General features: G+C 36.8%; 1 protein-coding gene across 2 annotated transcripts in view; it reads left to right on the top strand.

The window, feature by feature from the left end:
- The window catches only part of LOC124410141 (protein bric-a-brac 2-like), a 109689-nt gene that overhangs the window by 32683 nt on the left and 58834 nt on the right, over positions 1-18172 (top strand). The window contains exon 6 of one of the 2 annotated variants that reach the window (XM_046888288.1): positions 11004-11568. The exons of the other annotated variant lie outside the window; for it this stretch is intronic. Within the exon in view, the coding sequence (XP_046744244.1) occupies positions 11004-11443 (440 nt within the window). The 3' untranslated portion in view covers positions 11444-11568. Of the gene's footprint in view, positions 1-11003; positions 11569-18172 lie in introns of those variants that run through there. 2 annotated transcript variants of the gene reach the window in all.

Raw genomic sequence — 18172 nt, forward strand, 5'->3', positions numbered from 1 at the left:
GAAGCCCAAAACACGCGATTCGTGCAGCTTGCCCAGCCCACGGTCTCCTTGCTCTCGAGTTTTGATCGTGATTGATGAGGTTTTTCGATCACGAGCCTCGCGGTAATTCGATAACATCTGTTAACAACGGCTTGCTGCGGTTTGCCCATCGACGAAGGCGCATCGTCGTTAAACTTTGATAGCCTAAAAATCATTTTACACGTCGCAAATTTGACCGCTCTACCGGTGATAAAAATTATCAACGGAGCGAACTTTATTATCATCTTTTTCTCCACGTTCAGTATCACGAAGAATACTTAAACTAATGATTACTTTTTTACGGCACATATTTTTTTTAAATCCATTCTTATTTTCCACCGTCACGCAGAGTTCAAAATAAATAAGTTTTTGGTTTGTTTTTATCTTGATAGATACCGTTTAATTAGAAGACTCAATATTTCAATAAATTTTTTAACAGACACTTTTTTTTGTGTATTCAGTGCGTTGCATTTTTTACGATTAACTTTTCATCCTACATTTTGAAAAAATAAAATTCTTTTCTGTTACAATCAAACGGCTTTAGCCGTGACTTACGTTTTTCACGGTCTTCCGCAGTTTTTTCTTGCTCGTAAATTGACTTTCTTCGTTGTGAAAAATGCTGTCCGTGTTAAGGATAAACAAGAATTCCGAACCTTAATCAACGATATCCTTTCCCCTTGCTAGATTAACTTTATAAATAAATAGGGAAGTGATTAAGAAATCTAATTAACTCTTGTGTTTCCATTCAACCTTGTCTTCTTGCAATTAAGTGAACCTGAACGCGGGGAATAGAAAGACTGTATAAGGTGGCTGGAAATTGCAGTCTCGTGTCACTTTGTTGAACGAGAAATACTCCGATCTTGCCAGCTACCTTTCGTTGTCCTGTCACGTCGGCGAATCTGCACCGTTGCAATTTCACGCTAAAGATTAAAAAATATTTTATAAACGAGATTTCTTTTCTTCCGTGTTTATTTCACCTCTTTAGATAGAGGCCACGTTAATTTTTGTATTATGTCATTTATACTGAGACAGCAAAGACGACGCAGAGTGTCCAGTGTTCATGGAAATTATGGAATCAAGGAATTCTCAGGGAATTTGACATTCTCTGGAAAAAACCTGGAAATCTTAGGGAATTTCATGTCGTATCTGGAATATAATAATTTTCATCCTAGGTTCATAACAATTTAGCCATTTGGTGAGGAAAAAAAATTTTCTTTCAACTTTCAGGCAATGGTCATGAACGAAGTTCTGATTTCTTAAAAATTATACGTGCTAATGAATTCTTACAAATTTGCCTGACAATGAGCTGTGCACTAGTCAAATATAATTTGTTCGTATGATTATTGCATTTTTCATTTATTGTGTACATGAGAAGAAACTGGATAAATAATGATTCTTGTCCGGAAAACCTGGAATTCTCAGGGAATAAATGTTTTCACAAATAACTGGAAGAGAAAAAATAATATCTTATGATTGCAGTGTAATAACCGTTTGCATCTGATTTCGAGAGATGTTTTATCGCTTCAATATTTAACTTATCAGCGTTTTTCAATTTTCGGTGGCCCACTTGATAAAAGGGATTGTCACCACGAGAGATGGTCATGAATCGTATCAAGAAGTGAAAACTCGTCGAACAGTTTGCACTTTTTGACTATTTTTCCGATGCAGTCTTGCCTGTAATTTTATTTACGATCATTTACGCCATTTTTATTTAAAATATTTTCAAGACATATTGTTTCGTCGAATAACACGTTTAGATTTCCTAGAAAATTTTATCACACTTCACAGAATTTGTGATAGAATTAATAAAGGAGCAGCTAGGATGATCGAAGAGTGAAAAAATGAAACAAATTCGTCATCACAGAAATATTTCAATTCTCCAAAGAGTTTCGAAATATACAAAGTTGTTAGATCTTCTCCTTCCAACGACTAAATTCTCGGTAAAATTACAATCAATCCCGCAGCAGAGATACAATAGAAAAATGAATTCTTTTCTGCATTCTTCTTTTTTTCTTGTTTAGGATTTAAGAACAAAAGAATTCGTTTTGAAAATTTGAAAAAATTTTTTGCTCTACTAATTCTATTCCCCACTATTCTCGCACTCGCAGTCTTTTTCTCAGTATTATACTCATATTCTAACTCTCAACAACAATAATACATCTAGACTTCTTACCTACTTTCCGAACAGCGCACGTCGTTTCTACCGTTCCATCAACTTCCTCATAATAATCATATAATTGATATTCCAAACATACCTATAAGGTTATTTAACCCTCACCCCCAACTTCCGGTTGTCCTAGAACGTAAAAGCGAAGCCGAACCAGTTCATTCCTTATCGTTCGGGAATGAACGACCTTTACCGACGTAACGAATTCACAAAATTTTTTTCAAACTGGTTTTAAGGGGGTATTCTGGTCTAGAAGCCTAAATTTTAGGCATTTTTCAAACTAGGATAAAAAAAAAATGAAAAACATTTTCACCATTCATTCTTTTAGATGATTATTATTGATATTTGAAGAATACAAAAAAAAAATTAAATAATCGTCGAATTACGGGCCGGTGAAGTGGGGGCTACAAAAAAAAAATGGTGCTCCCTGGTTGACATGATTCCAACCCTTGTAGTGATCTAAAACAAACAAATTAAAAAAATTCTTCATTAGTAAATATGTCGCTAGTGGATTGACCTTTGCCAAAGAAAAAAAAAAAAAATTCACAAAATGGCGTCGTCATAAAGAAAAACATTTCTTTTACTTCCTTTTTTTGACCTTTTCGAATTTTTAAAAAATACTTAAAATTAAAATTTTCCAAAATCCAAGGCAGGAGCGATAGAGAGATATATAAAAAAGATTTTCATCAAATATCAAAGGAATCGGTAAGGTAGAACTTGAGATATCATGACAACCACCTCGAAAAATGTAGTTTTGAGAAAAACGCGTTTGAAGTTTGAGAAACAATTCCAGTAGAATAACTCAGATAAGAATAATTAATACTCACATGGATTAATCAGCGATCCCAGATCCATACATTGGGTCTCTTTCTTTTTCACAAGCAATATCTTGCGAATTTCTTTCTGCTAACCGAGCTGTTCTGCCTTCTTTTGAAGCAGCAGAAGCACGCAGTTCAGAGCGATCAATTCAAACTTCGTTACGTCTGTAAATCCGCTGTATCTCCGAAAATAATTCGAATTTTGAAACATCCGTTTAAGGGCATATTTTTGAGGGTCTAAACTTTGAAAATATGCAAAAAAAAGAAATCGATTTTTCCAAATTTTCAGACCAGAATACCCCCTTAAGAATTTAAGAAAAATTTGAAAATCTTCTGAACCCCTATAGTCGAAAAACACGTCGTCGAGTTCGAAATAAAAGAAAAAAAGAAAAATCGTTCTTATTCAACTTTGCAGAAAAACTGTGGAAAACGGGAGAAAATCCAGATACCAACTCCACACACGATCCCTACAAGTCTCGTAAATTCAACGCCGGGTGAAAACGACTCAGCACGACGGTCGGTTATCGCGATTGATCAGCGTGCGGAGGGCGAGAAGAGAAACATCGCTGTAAAGCGAAATATCGCTGGGATCCGGGTCGAGCTTAACTCGCAGGGTCGAGGGTACGAGGGATGTCCGTAAGCACACAAGGACCTCGTAATCCGGGCGACGCACGCGGCTTCGGTTGATGTACCAACCTTTTTTATCACCTCGTGTAATAATTATATCCTCAGCGAAGTTCGGGACGCTCGGTGTTCCTCGCCCTTCATCTGATTGATCTGAACTCAGCCGCAGTTGAGGGTTGGGCCGTTTAATTTCCGCCTGTTTAATTCACTAATTACAGGATTGTGTTACACCATCAAAGATGACGAAAGGATACGAATTAACGAGCCTGCTCTGGCGTTTTTTGGGCCAATGGAAACGCGTTTCGCGATAGCTGTTCGTCATTCGCAGTCGACTTCATGGGGATGGAAAACAGTTTTCTGCATTCTAGTTTACTCGTCAAGCACGAACCTAACAAAACGCCGACGATCTCAAAACTAAACACCGCCAAATCTTGTGATTCCATTGGTAGATTCGTCAAATTTTTCGATTCATTGTCAGGTTTACCAACTCAGTTGCGCCCGGATGTAAACTACCGAAATTTGCATGCATTTTGAGGTTATCTTGCGGCGAGGATTCGAGGAGATCAAAACGTGACGGGTCTGCACTTGAGTCAACGTAACCTCAAAACGCTTGCGCGTACTGACAGTTCGCCTCGAAGCCCGACCAGACAAAGTTGGCCAGCCTGTCTACACGGACGAAAAACTTGACGCATGCGCACTCGGGCGCTTAATTTACCTGAGACGTTCTGGCGTTACACGGAGGTGGATAAAATTCGCGCGATACCTTCGTCGAAATTTCGCTTCATGCAAATTAATTAATGCTTTTCTTACTCGCTGCTTCATAACCCCATTTAGGTATACGTATACGAATTATGCATAATGCATAGCCACTTGGAAACGAATAACTATCCTGCGTTCGAAATTGCCAACGATTTATTTAAACGATGAAGGAGGGGGGCGGGGTTAATTATCACAACATTTCTGCTGGCATGTGCGGTGTGGCAGACATCAGGGCCGGATTTAGGGGAGGGGAAAAGGGGCTGAGGCCCCGGAGCCTCTATAATATAAATTTTTAGGTTAAATTTGCTAACAAATGGTATGCAAAATGTGAGAAAAATCACTCTTCGGACAAAAAAAAAGTTCTTTCACTTTTGTGAGGCATTGTTTTTTGCTTTCTCATGGAGGAAGTTTTGGGACGATGAAATTTATTTTTCAAGTTTTTGATCTCGATTTGTTTAAAGTTAATATTTAAAAAAAAAGGTCCGGATGTGCATGTGCGTGTGTATTTTCTGGCACTGTAAAATTGAAACGATTATAACTTGAGAACTGTTTCAGTTATAGTGATCTTGTATTGCACAGATATTGATCTACATAACCTCTATATTCACTGCGAATTTTGTCGAAATTGAAAATGAAGAATAATACGGTATTTTAAAACTTTTAAAAACCTCTGTGACCAAATAATTTTCAACAAATTTTCAGATTTTGTAGACAAGTTTGTTTTTTATAAATAAATTATCATGGAAGGACGGTCGGATTTTTTGAGTTTTTGGAAAAATGGTTGAATTACTCTAACTTGTAAATTCCAAGCAATCGTACTGATTTTTTTGAAAGAGTATCTCGAAAGTAAAGTTGGTATATAATTTGACGAAAATCGGTCAAACGGTTCGGAAAATGAAAGAATTCGTAAAAGTGTACAAAGACGATTTGGAACCTTATCTTAGCAATGAGTTGGTCCAGCTTGTATCATTATCAAATTCTCGAAAGCTAAACTTTCAGAGCTACACTTGCAAACATTGAAATTACGCTGATAGTGTCGAATTGCATTGGAAAGCGTTTATTTTCCGAAATGAAGGTTATGAAACATAGGCTACAAACTACGATGAGACAAAATGTCTTGTTAAAGTCATCCATCCTCAGCATTGAAAGTGATATATTTTAGGAACTGGATTTTACCAAAACCATTAATGATTTTTCGTTGAAAAAAGCTCGCGAAATTTCGATCGCCTAACGATTTAATTCAATTCGATTTGTTTCTTGTATTTTACGACATTTGCACGATATGTCGTAGTTGACAGGATAGTATTTTGTCGCACAATAAATTATTGAAACGTTTTGAAAATGAAAGTTGTTTACCTTGTTTGAAAAATGATTGGAGAACTTCGCCTTTTGTGACATTCTTAGTGCGACGTTTTTCGTTTACTCTTCATTCTCGTGTTTTCTTCCGTTCTATGTCAGTGCGTGTTCCTGTCGGATCGAGTGCCTTTCACTTTTATGCTCCCGGCTATCTCGCATTTTATTCACTCTCAGTCAGCTTTGATTTGAAACAGATTTAAAGGGTAAACCTGCACCCCTATAGATATCACCGAAAACCCATTGATATGCATTCCATTATGTGGCCTAAGAAAACACAGACGATTTTCCTGCCACCTTGCATATTCTCAATTTGATAATCGACACCCGATACATTAAGTACTAAATTAAGGGGACACATCCGAGCAGAATATTTAAAAAATCGATTTTCGTTCTCCTCACGCTTCTGAAAGTTTAGAGTATAAAGAATATTGTGTGTAAATTGTATGATGAAATCCGATAAATTGCCAAAGTTGCGGCCGATTCGCCGAACTTAAACTCGATTATCTCCAAACCACGTTTCCGAGTTCGTGTCTGGGATATTTTGAAAACGACACGATGAATTTTTACCAAATTTGGACACAATGTTTTTGTACATTTTGTTTCTTTTGCTGCGTATGATTTGTTTTTTTTTAATTCAATTATTTATTTTTTTATAGTCCAAAAAAGGTGTTGAATTTAGGCGGTGTTAATTAAAAAAAAAAAAAAAAATTTATTCCACCAAATCAAGGTACCTAAAAATCGTCACTTTTTTCATAAAAATTCATCCAATCCTTACCTTTTCCATGTTCGCGCGTACTTTCTACTCCACCTGATACCCGAAATCTCTACCGATCGTACCGCTACCAACAAGTTGCGGTAAGTTTAGGCGCGATCGCGGGGCTACGCGATTGAGTGGTTCGTCGTTAACCGCAAAGATGGCGCTGATCGTTGGAAGAATAAATAACTGACCGGGAATCGACGCTCGGTTAGTCAGTCTAATTCGAGTCTCCAGCCATTCCAGTCGCGCTCGGAACTCTCTTGTTCTCTTCCTTTCTTCTCTAATCAAAAACAGTAAATTCTCGCCATGCGATCGAACCTTCGTAGATTCACGCCTTCGGCCCTCTGAATTTCACGGCAGTTCTCCACTTGCGAGACACAAGCATTGATCGTACACTAACACCTCATACGCTCTTGAATAATTATAAGGAGTTTTTATGCCTCAGCGGCTTTTCCCCTGTGAGCGAATAAATTGCAAGAATTTCTCTTGGCTCAATTGAGTATTTAGACGAATTTATTTCGTTCCATATTTCATCCTTAAATCCTTATTTCTTTTCGTATAGAATCACGGAAGCTAGCCGTTTCATGTTGGAAAGTTTTTCGACGTTACACACAGTTTTTACTTTGAAGTTTGATAATTTCGTTTTGCTTTTGTTTACCCTACGTTCAAGTCGAAACGTCTGGAATCGGAGGATAGAAACGCGTGTCTCACTCGTTTTTCGTAATTCCGACGTCGTCTGTTCTTCCGCCACTTTCTACGAATTGACAAAATTTGGCGTCCCAGCGAGTTTGTAAACCGTCTAGCTCCCTTGTGCTAACTTGTGTGGAATATAATGTGCTTGTTAACACTGCAGCTATTTAGTCTCGCCAACGCAGTTTGAGCTCACAACGGAGGGCAAAAAACGATGACGAAAAACCTTACTTCAGTCTCGTGTGAATTTTACACTGAAAGCATCAGATGTTTGTTGAAAATGAATTGAGCGCTTGACGACGTCACAACAACCAGACCCAAAGCTTTAATAAAGAAAATTTCGAGAAAATGAAAACACATTTTTCATCATTTCATTTTATGTTATCACTTCTTTTTATAACAAGATCAAATATCACTTCAATTTTCATACGGTATTTTTCGTTTACTAAATATATCTACCAATACGTAGTAACATAATGTAATCGACAAAATGTACTTTAAACTACGAGATAAAAAATTTCCTAGATTTGGGCACGTTAGATTGTTTCTGAGACAAATAATTTGCGATTTTTCAACGTAGCATCGCTTGAAAAGTTTGTTTGGGTTGAAAGAAAGATTCTTGAAAAAAAAACGAGCGTTTTAGGTTATGTGGTGCATCTGTCTCATTATATTTTATCTGTTTCACATTATATCTTTTTTTTTTTTATTTTTTAGTTCACGAAGAATCGTGGTGAAAAATTTTTTCGTCGCTCAAATCAATCAAAATGTCAATTTACGTCGCGAGGAAGACTCACATTTGTAATATTAAGTCTCCAGTTGGTGTTTGAAAAATGTATCGAACAATTTTTTCATTGTTTAGTGCATTTCATAAAATAGTCGTATTTTGACGTGAATTACGTCATGACGTGATTCCCATGCGATACAGTGCTGGGATAAAGATCGAGATCTTCGGGTTGAATATAAATTTCAGGAAAGAAACAATAATTGATTTGCTACACGTGTTTTTTCATAAATTAAAAATCAAAATTTTTGAAAAAATCGTTTCAATAAGTGTAATTCTAATTTCGGACAGTTTTCCACACGACTTAAAACGCTCATTTTTTTCCGGACTCTGTTTTTTGATCTAGAAAAAAAAAAAAAAATTTCGTGGATCCCACTTTGGAAAATTGCAAGTTATTTTCTTATGAAAAAACTCTGATATACACATGAAGTGAAATTCTATTAACAGCGATAAAATATTTATAAAAATCGAAAGAATCGATATTGCATTTATTTCCAACCCGAAATCACTCGAGTCTTTTTTTCGCGTAGTTTTTATTCGGGAGTCGAGGGCGGATCGTCGCTCGACGAATATATTCCAACCCGTCAATATCTGTCCAAGCTATTGCATGTAGCGAATTCCGACGGAAATAAATGACAATCTGAAAACCGAACTGTAACCCTGCAAATTTACGGCTTTGGCAGCTACTTCGGTATACCTACGTTAGCGTGATGCGAAATCGCTTCGAATATTTGTATCATGTATATGCTGACGTATTAAGGGTGGCACATCCATCTTGGGCCTTCGAAATTTCAACCGTTCTTCGCGATCTCCAACTCGAGGCGTGTTTTCACAGTTGCGTATGTTTTATCTAGTTCTGAAATCTCATTTTTTTTCGTTACTAGGTTAGTATTGGAAGCAGAGGTTTAATCTTGGAAAAGAATCCACGTAACTAAATACAAAAACGCGAACTAGAGTGTGCTAAAACGAAATTTTAACACTGTAAAGAAATATTCCGAACCTATTATGTAGCGTTTTTTTTTGTTTTTTTTTTTAATTTTTGCGTACGTGTGATCAAAAATGAAAGCAAAAAAAAAATAAAATTCATATTTTTGTACGCTATCGTAAGGAATTTAAAGTAAAGATTTATTATATTCAGTTCAGTAGAAATTGATTAACTGTCATGTGTAGGAAAAATTGTATCCTGAAAGAAAAAAAATATGAATTGATATAAAAATTTAAAAGCTTCTACTCTAAGAAAAAATCTATTCGGTTTGGTAAAAACTAGTCGGAAATCCAATTTTCAGAATATTATTTTGGATAGCACATCCGTGATTAAAAATCCAAAATCTATTTGCCAAATCCATATTGATCGTGTAGTTGAAGCCTCAGTCTCAATTCTGAATAAAGCTAAAGTCATTTTCCTTTTTTGAAAACAATTGAAAATCCATTTACCAGACACAAAAAATCGAATTAGGAAATAAAATTGATTCTTTAATTACGAGATAGCTTGTAAAATAAAAAAAAAAAAAAAATTTGAATAAAATATCAAACGTCGATTCAAGAATAATTCTTATATCCTATTTTTATACCACTTTTTTTTTTATCCATTGTGTAACGGAGTTGATGTCCACGCGAGATGCACATTGTTATCGAGTTAACAATAAGCCGATTGTCGATGCACGACGAGCTGAGTAGACGTAACTCGTTAATGCGAGACGATCTAAATATTGTTCCAAAGTTGTTACTCGTGAAGTTTCTGCTAAACTACAATGTCGGATATTCTCGCTTCGTTGCACATCATGGCACCTAATTTGCAGCCACAACAAGAGAGCGCAACAACAATATGCAGCTGTTGAAACGACGCGAAAATTAAACTCATTGTCAACACGACGCGCGAGAGCTGCTGCTGAGATGAAAAAGAACATTTCTTGTGTGAGAAACGTTCCCGACTTTGTAATTAACGAAATACGATATTCTCGAGTCACTCGTAGAGAGAAATTCTTCCGCGGTAGAAAAGGACAGATTATTCCATCACGTGATGTCACAATGATCAGATGAAATGCGATCAGTTTCATTTTATTTCATTTCATTTGAACAGTTCAACCGCTTTTTCGTAAAAATTCATTAGTAACAAACTGACTCTTACCTTTTGTTAACGACTCGACTTGCAACAAATGCGAAAAGAACAAAAACAAAAAAAAACAAAAAAAAACTAGAGTTTAATCATTTTGAACTTTATAATCGTAAAACCTTCGATCAAATTGTTGATACCTGGTTCAGCTTTTGTTATTCGACTTCCCTCATACTTTTTTCAAACACCAGTTATAATAACGTTACCGTAGATTTGTTCAACGACTTTTAGTCTCTTCCTAACCCTTTATTTAGACTGTGTCGTTCATTCTTAATGTCGTTCCATTTTCCAATTACTCGGTGACATTCAATGACGACAGAAAGGAGAATGAGCGTAGAAAATATAGGTATCGTTAAAATCAGGATCTCTAAAATATTTGACACCATTAAAACTCGGTTATTTATGCTCACTAAATCCTTGCGATCTCAATCTCACGAATTCACTGTTCAATTAATGGCTCGTTAACCATCCGGGGTGAAAATTTCATCAATCGAACATGATGATTGATTGAAGAGTCATCGTCATACCCATCACTTGTCATTATAAACTCACGTACCATCGATCGGTAACTTCATTCCCTGTTTCACTTCCAAGTCAACGATTTTTCACATACTTATACCCTTTGCGTTGGTGGATAAAATTTGGCGAAGTTTTCGCAGGACGATGATTGTTCCCGACTTGCCCTCACCGTCTCGCGTAATCTCTCCTGATCCAGGATCAGATCCGTCAGTCCCATTGAGAAGTGTTTACGTCCCTTCGTGATCGGTGACTTTTCCACATGATAAACTTTCTGTCAAACAAACAAACAAACAAACAAACAAACAAACAAACGTTTCTCTCTCGACACGTGCGACAGGAGAGGCAGGAGAGTGGCGGTGGGATCCAAGGACTAATCCATTTGGTCGGCTGGTGTGTTGCAGTCGCCGTCGGCGCGGACGGATCCTGCGGAACCTCGGCCACCTCGGGAGGATCAGGATCAGGATCAGGATCTGGAGGCACGGGTCCAGGTGATCCTTGGGGATCAGGAGCCGAGGCTGCAGCCGGAACTTGGGACTCTCCTCGACTCTGTCCACTCTGCGCCCGCGTCTACAGCAACAACAGTAACCTCCGAAGACATCTGAGATCGGCCCACGCGACGGCGACGGATCTCTTGGAGTTGACGTCCCTGCAACGGAGGCCTCCACCACCGCCGCCGCCGCCGCCACTCTCCCCCTTAACTTCCGTTGATCATAGATCGACGACAATCGCCACCGCTAAGACTGCGACTTCCGCCATTCTCGAGCACCTGCAACCGACCTCCAGCTTCCCTCTTAATCCGGTTCAGCATCAGTTGTACGGCGATGTTCGAGGCACTTCGTAGTCTCCGCGAAATTCACACTCGCTTTAAACAGTGTATGGCTGGGATATATTTTATCAGGAACACGCTGCTTTTTCACTTTAACGAGGTCCGGACAATGGTTTTTGACCCACCAAAAAACGTCTTGGATCTGAGATTTCAAGCTTGAATTTGAGAAGTGCCTCATTGCGTAATGTTACTTTTTCTCATTTGGATGACGGGCAGTGTTGGAAAGTACATTTGTTGAAGCATGGTTTGAGGGTTTGATATGAATTAAAACTGATTTGCTTTTGTAAATATCAATATTTCGCTTTTGGTTCGTCCGTTTTTAACAAAAGATATAAAATGTCGTGATTTTCTTAGTGTTTGGTTTTTGCTTTCTGTAAGTTGACAAAGCCGTTTACCATTCCCGAAGACCATTCAACTGGAACAAGTAGTAACGTTTCTTTGCACGTCGTTTCAATGGGAAAGAGTTAGGTACAGTAAAACGCGTGAATGCCAACCTTCTGTCTAACTTATACGAATTACGCGACGATGCAGGACACGAAAGAATGGGCTGCACGTCGACTGCAACAAATAACAACAAACTAATATCACAGAATTAAACTCGTGTTTTGTTTCCGACTGCAAAGAAGTTAGCCGGAAGGTTAAGGCTTTTATGCATTTTACTGTCAATGGAATAAAGAAGCGCCTTTTACATCTGAGACGAATGTCCTATACTTTGGCTGAATATCCTATATTGCTCTAATCGGAAACAGTTTAGTGTACACTCCAGGCCATTAATGTCGCCATTTATTTTCTCAGGAAATGTCTGAGTGTACCGATCGAGCGAGCAAATCGTATGTTACATACTTTTCTATCTCCTGAGTAATGGGATGGTTTCAAACCGAGGAAATCGCAGAGCTTACAATTGAACGTGATCATTAAACCGCGGACAGAAATAGTTCTATGAATATACTTGCGACTGAATTTTTTTTCTTCCTTTAAGGGTACTACGACACGCTGCTGCAGATAAGAGAATCCCACGATTTGATATTTTTTCATTACACTCCAAGCGTTTTCAGTGATCACGTGAACCCCGTCATATTCCAAAGTTTGAAACGATCTTACTGTTTTGGAGAAGAAACAAAGTTGCAAAACGATTTGCTCAAGTTTCGACGAAGCTTTCAAGTAGTTTCATCATTCTCTTGAAATAATGTTAGATGTATTTATCAAGTTTCTTAAATATTCTCCCAATATATCTGGTAACAAGTTTCTGCTAGATTGACATTTCTAAAAAATGGTTTCGGTGAAAACCATAACGGGCACATAATTTGCAATAATCTTATATACGTTTTATTTATCAATTGTATTACATCAATTCCGTTGGAACACAATTTCCATAGGATTCGTTCAGGGCGTTTTTCGCTTTTCGTTAGCATAGAAAAGGCCAATACAACGAAAGGGGTGATAAATATTTGACTAAGCCTTCGCAGATCTTGCAGAACAACGTTTTATGTGGCTTGATTTTCGGGATGACGTTCATCGGCGTTCCAAATCCAGATTTGTGCGGCCACAGAACCAGGATCGATGGTCTGAGCTCTCAGCGTTTTATGTATCGCGATAGGATGAGACGAAATTGAATTTACAGGCAGTTACAGAAGAGAGGAATATAATGCGATGCGACTTTTTTCGATCTCTTTATATGCGAAAAGACAGCGTTGAACATCCCTGGATTCACACGCGGATACTTTTTCTTTTACTCCTCGTCTCGAAAGGGATGAAGATTTATACTCCATTCGATACTATTCCCGAAACTTGATGAATTTCATAATTATTTGCTACCGATGTTAAATTTTTTTATGTGTACTGTTTAATTTTGTAAGAAAAAAAAGGAGAGATTTCGATTAAAAATTCACATATCAAACTAGCGTTAAACATAAAACATAAACTTAAACCGCAAGAAAAGTTTTTCAACATTTATACGCGGGATTTAATAAATAAAATTTTGAGAGCTGATCGTTGTAGAGAAACCTACGCAAAAAAGAAAATCTTCTTTGGACCCTTAATAAAAATGAGCAAAGGATAGCAAGTGTCTGTCTTTTGTTTCAGAAAATGGGCAAACGATGGAAAATTATTTGAAAATTTGCAAATCTGCAAGCTCACGCCTTTACCAAATTCACATATAAATTCTCTACAAGAGTTCACTGCTTCTTGAAAATTGCTTTGTGTAGATTGTGCAGCTCGTACGTGCAGATATATACACACACGCTGCTGCCTATATTTGCGTGCGGATTACGCGACGACCGCCCGCAAGGTGATGCATGAAAATGGAAATATTCCACCGAGATAAAGTTTCAAGCTCAATATCCAGGCTGACGAGATACCGACGGAGTTTCGGGTTTACAGGGCAAAGTTGATTAAAGACTGCCGCACCGTTTTTAGCTCGAGCAAGGGTAGATTTTCTTTCTTCTCCCTCGAAATGGGTGGATTAGTCGCGGCTGCGAACAGTATACAGAAGTATCTAGTTTCCAAAGTTCATCAATAAGTCTTCTCAATTTCGCGAGAATTTCAAATTCCATGAAACCGAAATTAATATATAGTTCATCCCATTTCGACCCGCGTCCGACCCTTGATGACTCGGATTTGACCATCGATTTTTCATATAATTATTCTCACATTAAAAGGCCCAAATTTTTTTTTTTCCAATTTTTCCAACTCAGTTTGAATTTTCTACAATTTTTTAAAACCATTTTATTCATCGGAACAGTTTAAAAATTATGAAAAATAGCTCGTCAGATATCAAAATTTTCTAAGCCTAGAGTCGAAGTGGGGAGGTTTTTTCTTCTAACTGTTTTCAAAAAAAACGTTGAAAAAAAATTTGAAGTGGGAATTATTTTATCGTATATGATTTGTCCGTGAAAACATTTTCATATGTTACAGGATTTTTCAGCATTTTTTTACCATCTTAAATTAGGTTTTTTTTTTTTCATTTATTAATCGTGATTGAAAAAACCTTTATTAGCAAAATAGTAAAAAACTAAAAAAAAAATTTGAAAATCCGATGTGTCGTATGAAAATGTTTCAGAAAAGATGAAGAAAAAAAAAGAAGAAAAGAATACAATATAGTACAAATTAATCTACCAAATTTAAAATGATTTTTTACAACTTTCATTAATTTTTCCAAAAATAATTGCCAAGCGTTGTAATTTATCTTCGTCGCAAACTCTGGCAATTTTTCATTTTATTTTTCGTCCGAGTTCACGTATGTTAGAAAGAAACTTGAAATGACAGGAAAAAAGAAGAATAAATGAAACAACCGAATCCTATTATACCTGCACAATGCATGCACCCCATGCTTTTTGGGCAACGCGTGTCGTTATTGTAAAAATTTTCCGACAGCTTTTAGAAACGAGTTCGTTTCGAAAAATATTTTTTTTTTAAATTATCCATCCTCGTAGCGATCTGCATTGTAAATTTTCTACGCATATTTGCATTGTTTCTCTGTAAAATTAATCAGACTATCATCGTACAGTACACACATAAGTTTATTTTCATAAAAATTTTGTCACCGAAGAAAAGCTTCTCACCTTCATCAATATGGAAATCCTCAGCCTTTTTTTTTTGAGATATTTTTAACATCGTTGAAGACTGATGCTTCGATGAAATCTACCAATTAACCTAATTCCAAGGTGCCAAGCACCCTCGAGGGTTTGTTACTTTTGGGTTACCCCCGTAAACCCGATCTGTACATTCACGTATGCCCATGAGGTATCAAAACAAATCAATGCGTTACAGTATTTTACCGCAAACCGTGTATTATATTATAATATAAACATATAACAAATAGACATAAATTCTCTACGTGTACATTGCTGTAATGTCTACATATTTCGGATTATATTAGGAACGAATGAACGGACGGATGTATGAATAACTGAATAAACAAATAAATAATTCATTAATTAACATCGATCTTCGCACTCTTACCTTACACGTCTAAAATAACTAAACTACTTTCAACCTGAAGATAATACACAAAGTAGTTACAGACTTTTTGTCCGCCTTTCTCTCCTTTCTCATTTCACGAACGAGAACTGAGCTCTCAATATTGCAAGCGCAACGTACTTTAAGCATCGGCAAATGTTGTTTTTTTTTTCTTTTTTTTTTTTACCGGGTAAAGTAATTAGCGGCTCGTAAATATCGATTACGAAAGCTTGGATAAAAAATTTACAAGTTGTTCGGTACTCAGCGCGTGTGGAACCCAACAGCCTTACTTTTGCTCTTCGTTTTTTTATTCCCCCAGCTTTTTTTTTTTTTTTTTTTTTTTATGATTTATCTTCCGAGTATCTGAATCAGGTTACACTCGCTGGTTTAATTTTTCTTGTTTCGCCCTGGGATTTCTCGTGATTCGTATGGAGCTGTATTACCCGGTCGGAATTACTAGGAATCAATAATTCAGGGCTTTCAGATGTGTTAGCGAATCACGGTGATGAAAACAGCACGGTTACAAAAGTGATTTCATATTATCTGATCATTGATTTTACACTAAAAATTGTATGGAATAATTATTCATTTTTTCTTTCTATAATCGAAGCTAACTTAAACTTTCTTCTTGAAGTTAAACTTCGATTTCAATCTTAAGGTGCTTATAAAGACCCGTTGTACACCTCGAAAACGCGGGGATGCAAAACTCCTATACCGCTCAAGGGATCAGAGTGAAACTTAGGCAGTTAATGCCTTCTTTTGGCAAAAAGTGGAGCGTCTTTTTACTTTTTCAAAATTTTGCAAAAAAATTTACAGATTGGTTACCACTCACAGAAATTGGCCAAATTTTCACACTTGCACTGAATGGATTGGACTTTCCGGTATGATGCCACTCGGCGGTGATGAAACACACATTTTGAGCCCAGTCCCATGAGATTTGATGGTGAAATGACGAAATGGCAGCTGATCTGGTTTTCGATTACGAAGTACACCTAAATCTCATTTTGGAGACATTTGTTATCGACATTACGCGCATGCCGGTAATGTATGCGTGTATTGTCGGTAAAATATTACCGGCATGCAGGAAAGGTTGGTAACAATTGTCGCCAAAATGAGATTTCGGTGTTCTTCATAATCGAAAACCAGATCAGCTGCCATTTCGTCATTTCACCATCAAATCTCATGGGACTGGGCTCAAAATGTGTGTTTCATTTCCGCCGAGTGGCATCATACCGGATAGTGTGATCCATTCAGTGCAACTGCGAAAATTTGGCCAATTTCTGTGGGTGGTAATCAATCTGTAAATTTTTTTTCAAAATTGTGAAAAAGTAAAAAGAAGCTCTACTTTTCGCCAAAATAAAGCATTAATTGCCCAAGTTTCACTTTGATCGCTTGAGCGGTATAGGAGTCTTGCATCCTCGCGTTTTCCAGGTGTACAACGGGTCTTTATAAGCACCTTAAGCAATTCTTGCAAAAACAAAATTGCAAATACGAAATAATAATTCTTATTCGCGAAAGCTATACTAGTACGAATATGAAAAATGCTGAAAGCTCATTGTTTTCCGACAATGGCCGGACACGTGACGCAGTACTGAGGTTAGTTTTCCGTAATAAACTCTTTCTCAGAATTATGAACATAGACGTGTCGTATAATAACGTATTATACTTTTCCAGACCCCATACGGGGTAGTTTTTATTATCTTGCTAAGTAATATCTCTTGGTATAATCTAACTCAACAGCGCAACGGTATATTCCCGAAGGAAGAGGGTGAAGAAGAAGAAAAAGAAGAAGAAGAATAAAAAGAAGAAAAAGGGGGATTATCTAGTTAAATAGTCTTGCCAGTGCATGGGACTCTGCATGGGAGTCGATATATATGTGTTCACTTTTCCATTTCATAGTCACAGTTTTTTCCTACCAACCCTTGGGCTATGATTTGAAAAAATGAATGAAGAAAACGAGATATTGAATGTAAATGAAGAGAACCTTCTGCACCCAGCTCGAGCTATCAAGACGCTTTTCACGGTCTTGCGAGTTCATTGCAAACTTGAGTAGCCTTCATCCTCCGTCATGAGAAGTCTCCGTAATTTTGGCTGCAGTAAAAAGCGTTAAAAAAAATCAAAAAACAGTCTCAGTTTAGGTGACCAGACTTACGTTACTTGAAACTAAACCAAAAAGCATTAATGAAATCGTTCGTTTAGTTTTCGTTCCTTGAATTTGATCAAGTAAAGACTGATCTTTGTGAAATACTCAAATTGTAAAAAAAAAATTGAGTTTTCCAAAGCAATAAATAATTAATTTTGATTATCGTTATTACATGTTTTTTACATATCAGTGATATCAGAGATAAACTCACGTACATAGTTGAAGCTGTGCTAACAATTAACAATTGTTAAATTACGATTCGCGAACCGTACAATCGGCCGTAAATATTCTGGAAATCGAATTTCATTACACAGAAGAATATTTTCATTTAAATTTTCTGCTTCTATCTAATTTATCATCGAGTTGTTATTTCATACGAATGGAATGAGGAATGAAACAAACGAATAATCCCAGCGACTATATGATTTTGCAATTACACCATACCGACTTGAGCTCATTGATGGTTTAGTATAATTTTATTCATTTAAGGGTGACTACCATGAGAAATTACTTGCAATTAGCATATCGTACATCTATATTTTCGCGTTAAAGTAACCGAGTGTTATGGCTATAAAAGCGTATGTGTATGTACCAATCTAATTTGTAATGGGTTATATAATGGATCTGTTTACCTACTGTGGTGG

The sequence above is a fragment of the Diprion similis genome, chromosome 9, assembly GCF_021155765.1.
Source record: "Diprion similis isolate iyDipSimi1 chromosome 9, iyDipSimi1.1, whole genome shotgun sequence".
In the NCBI taxonomy this organism is placed as follows: Eukaryota; Metazoa; Arthropoda; class Insecta; order Hymenoptera; family Diprionidae; genus Diprion; species Diprion similis.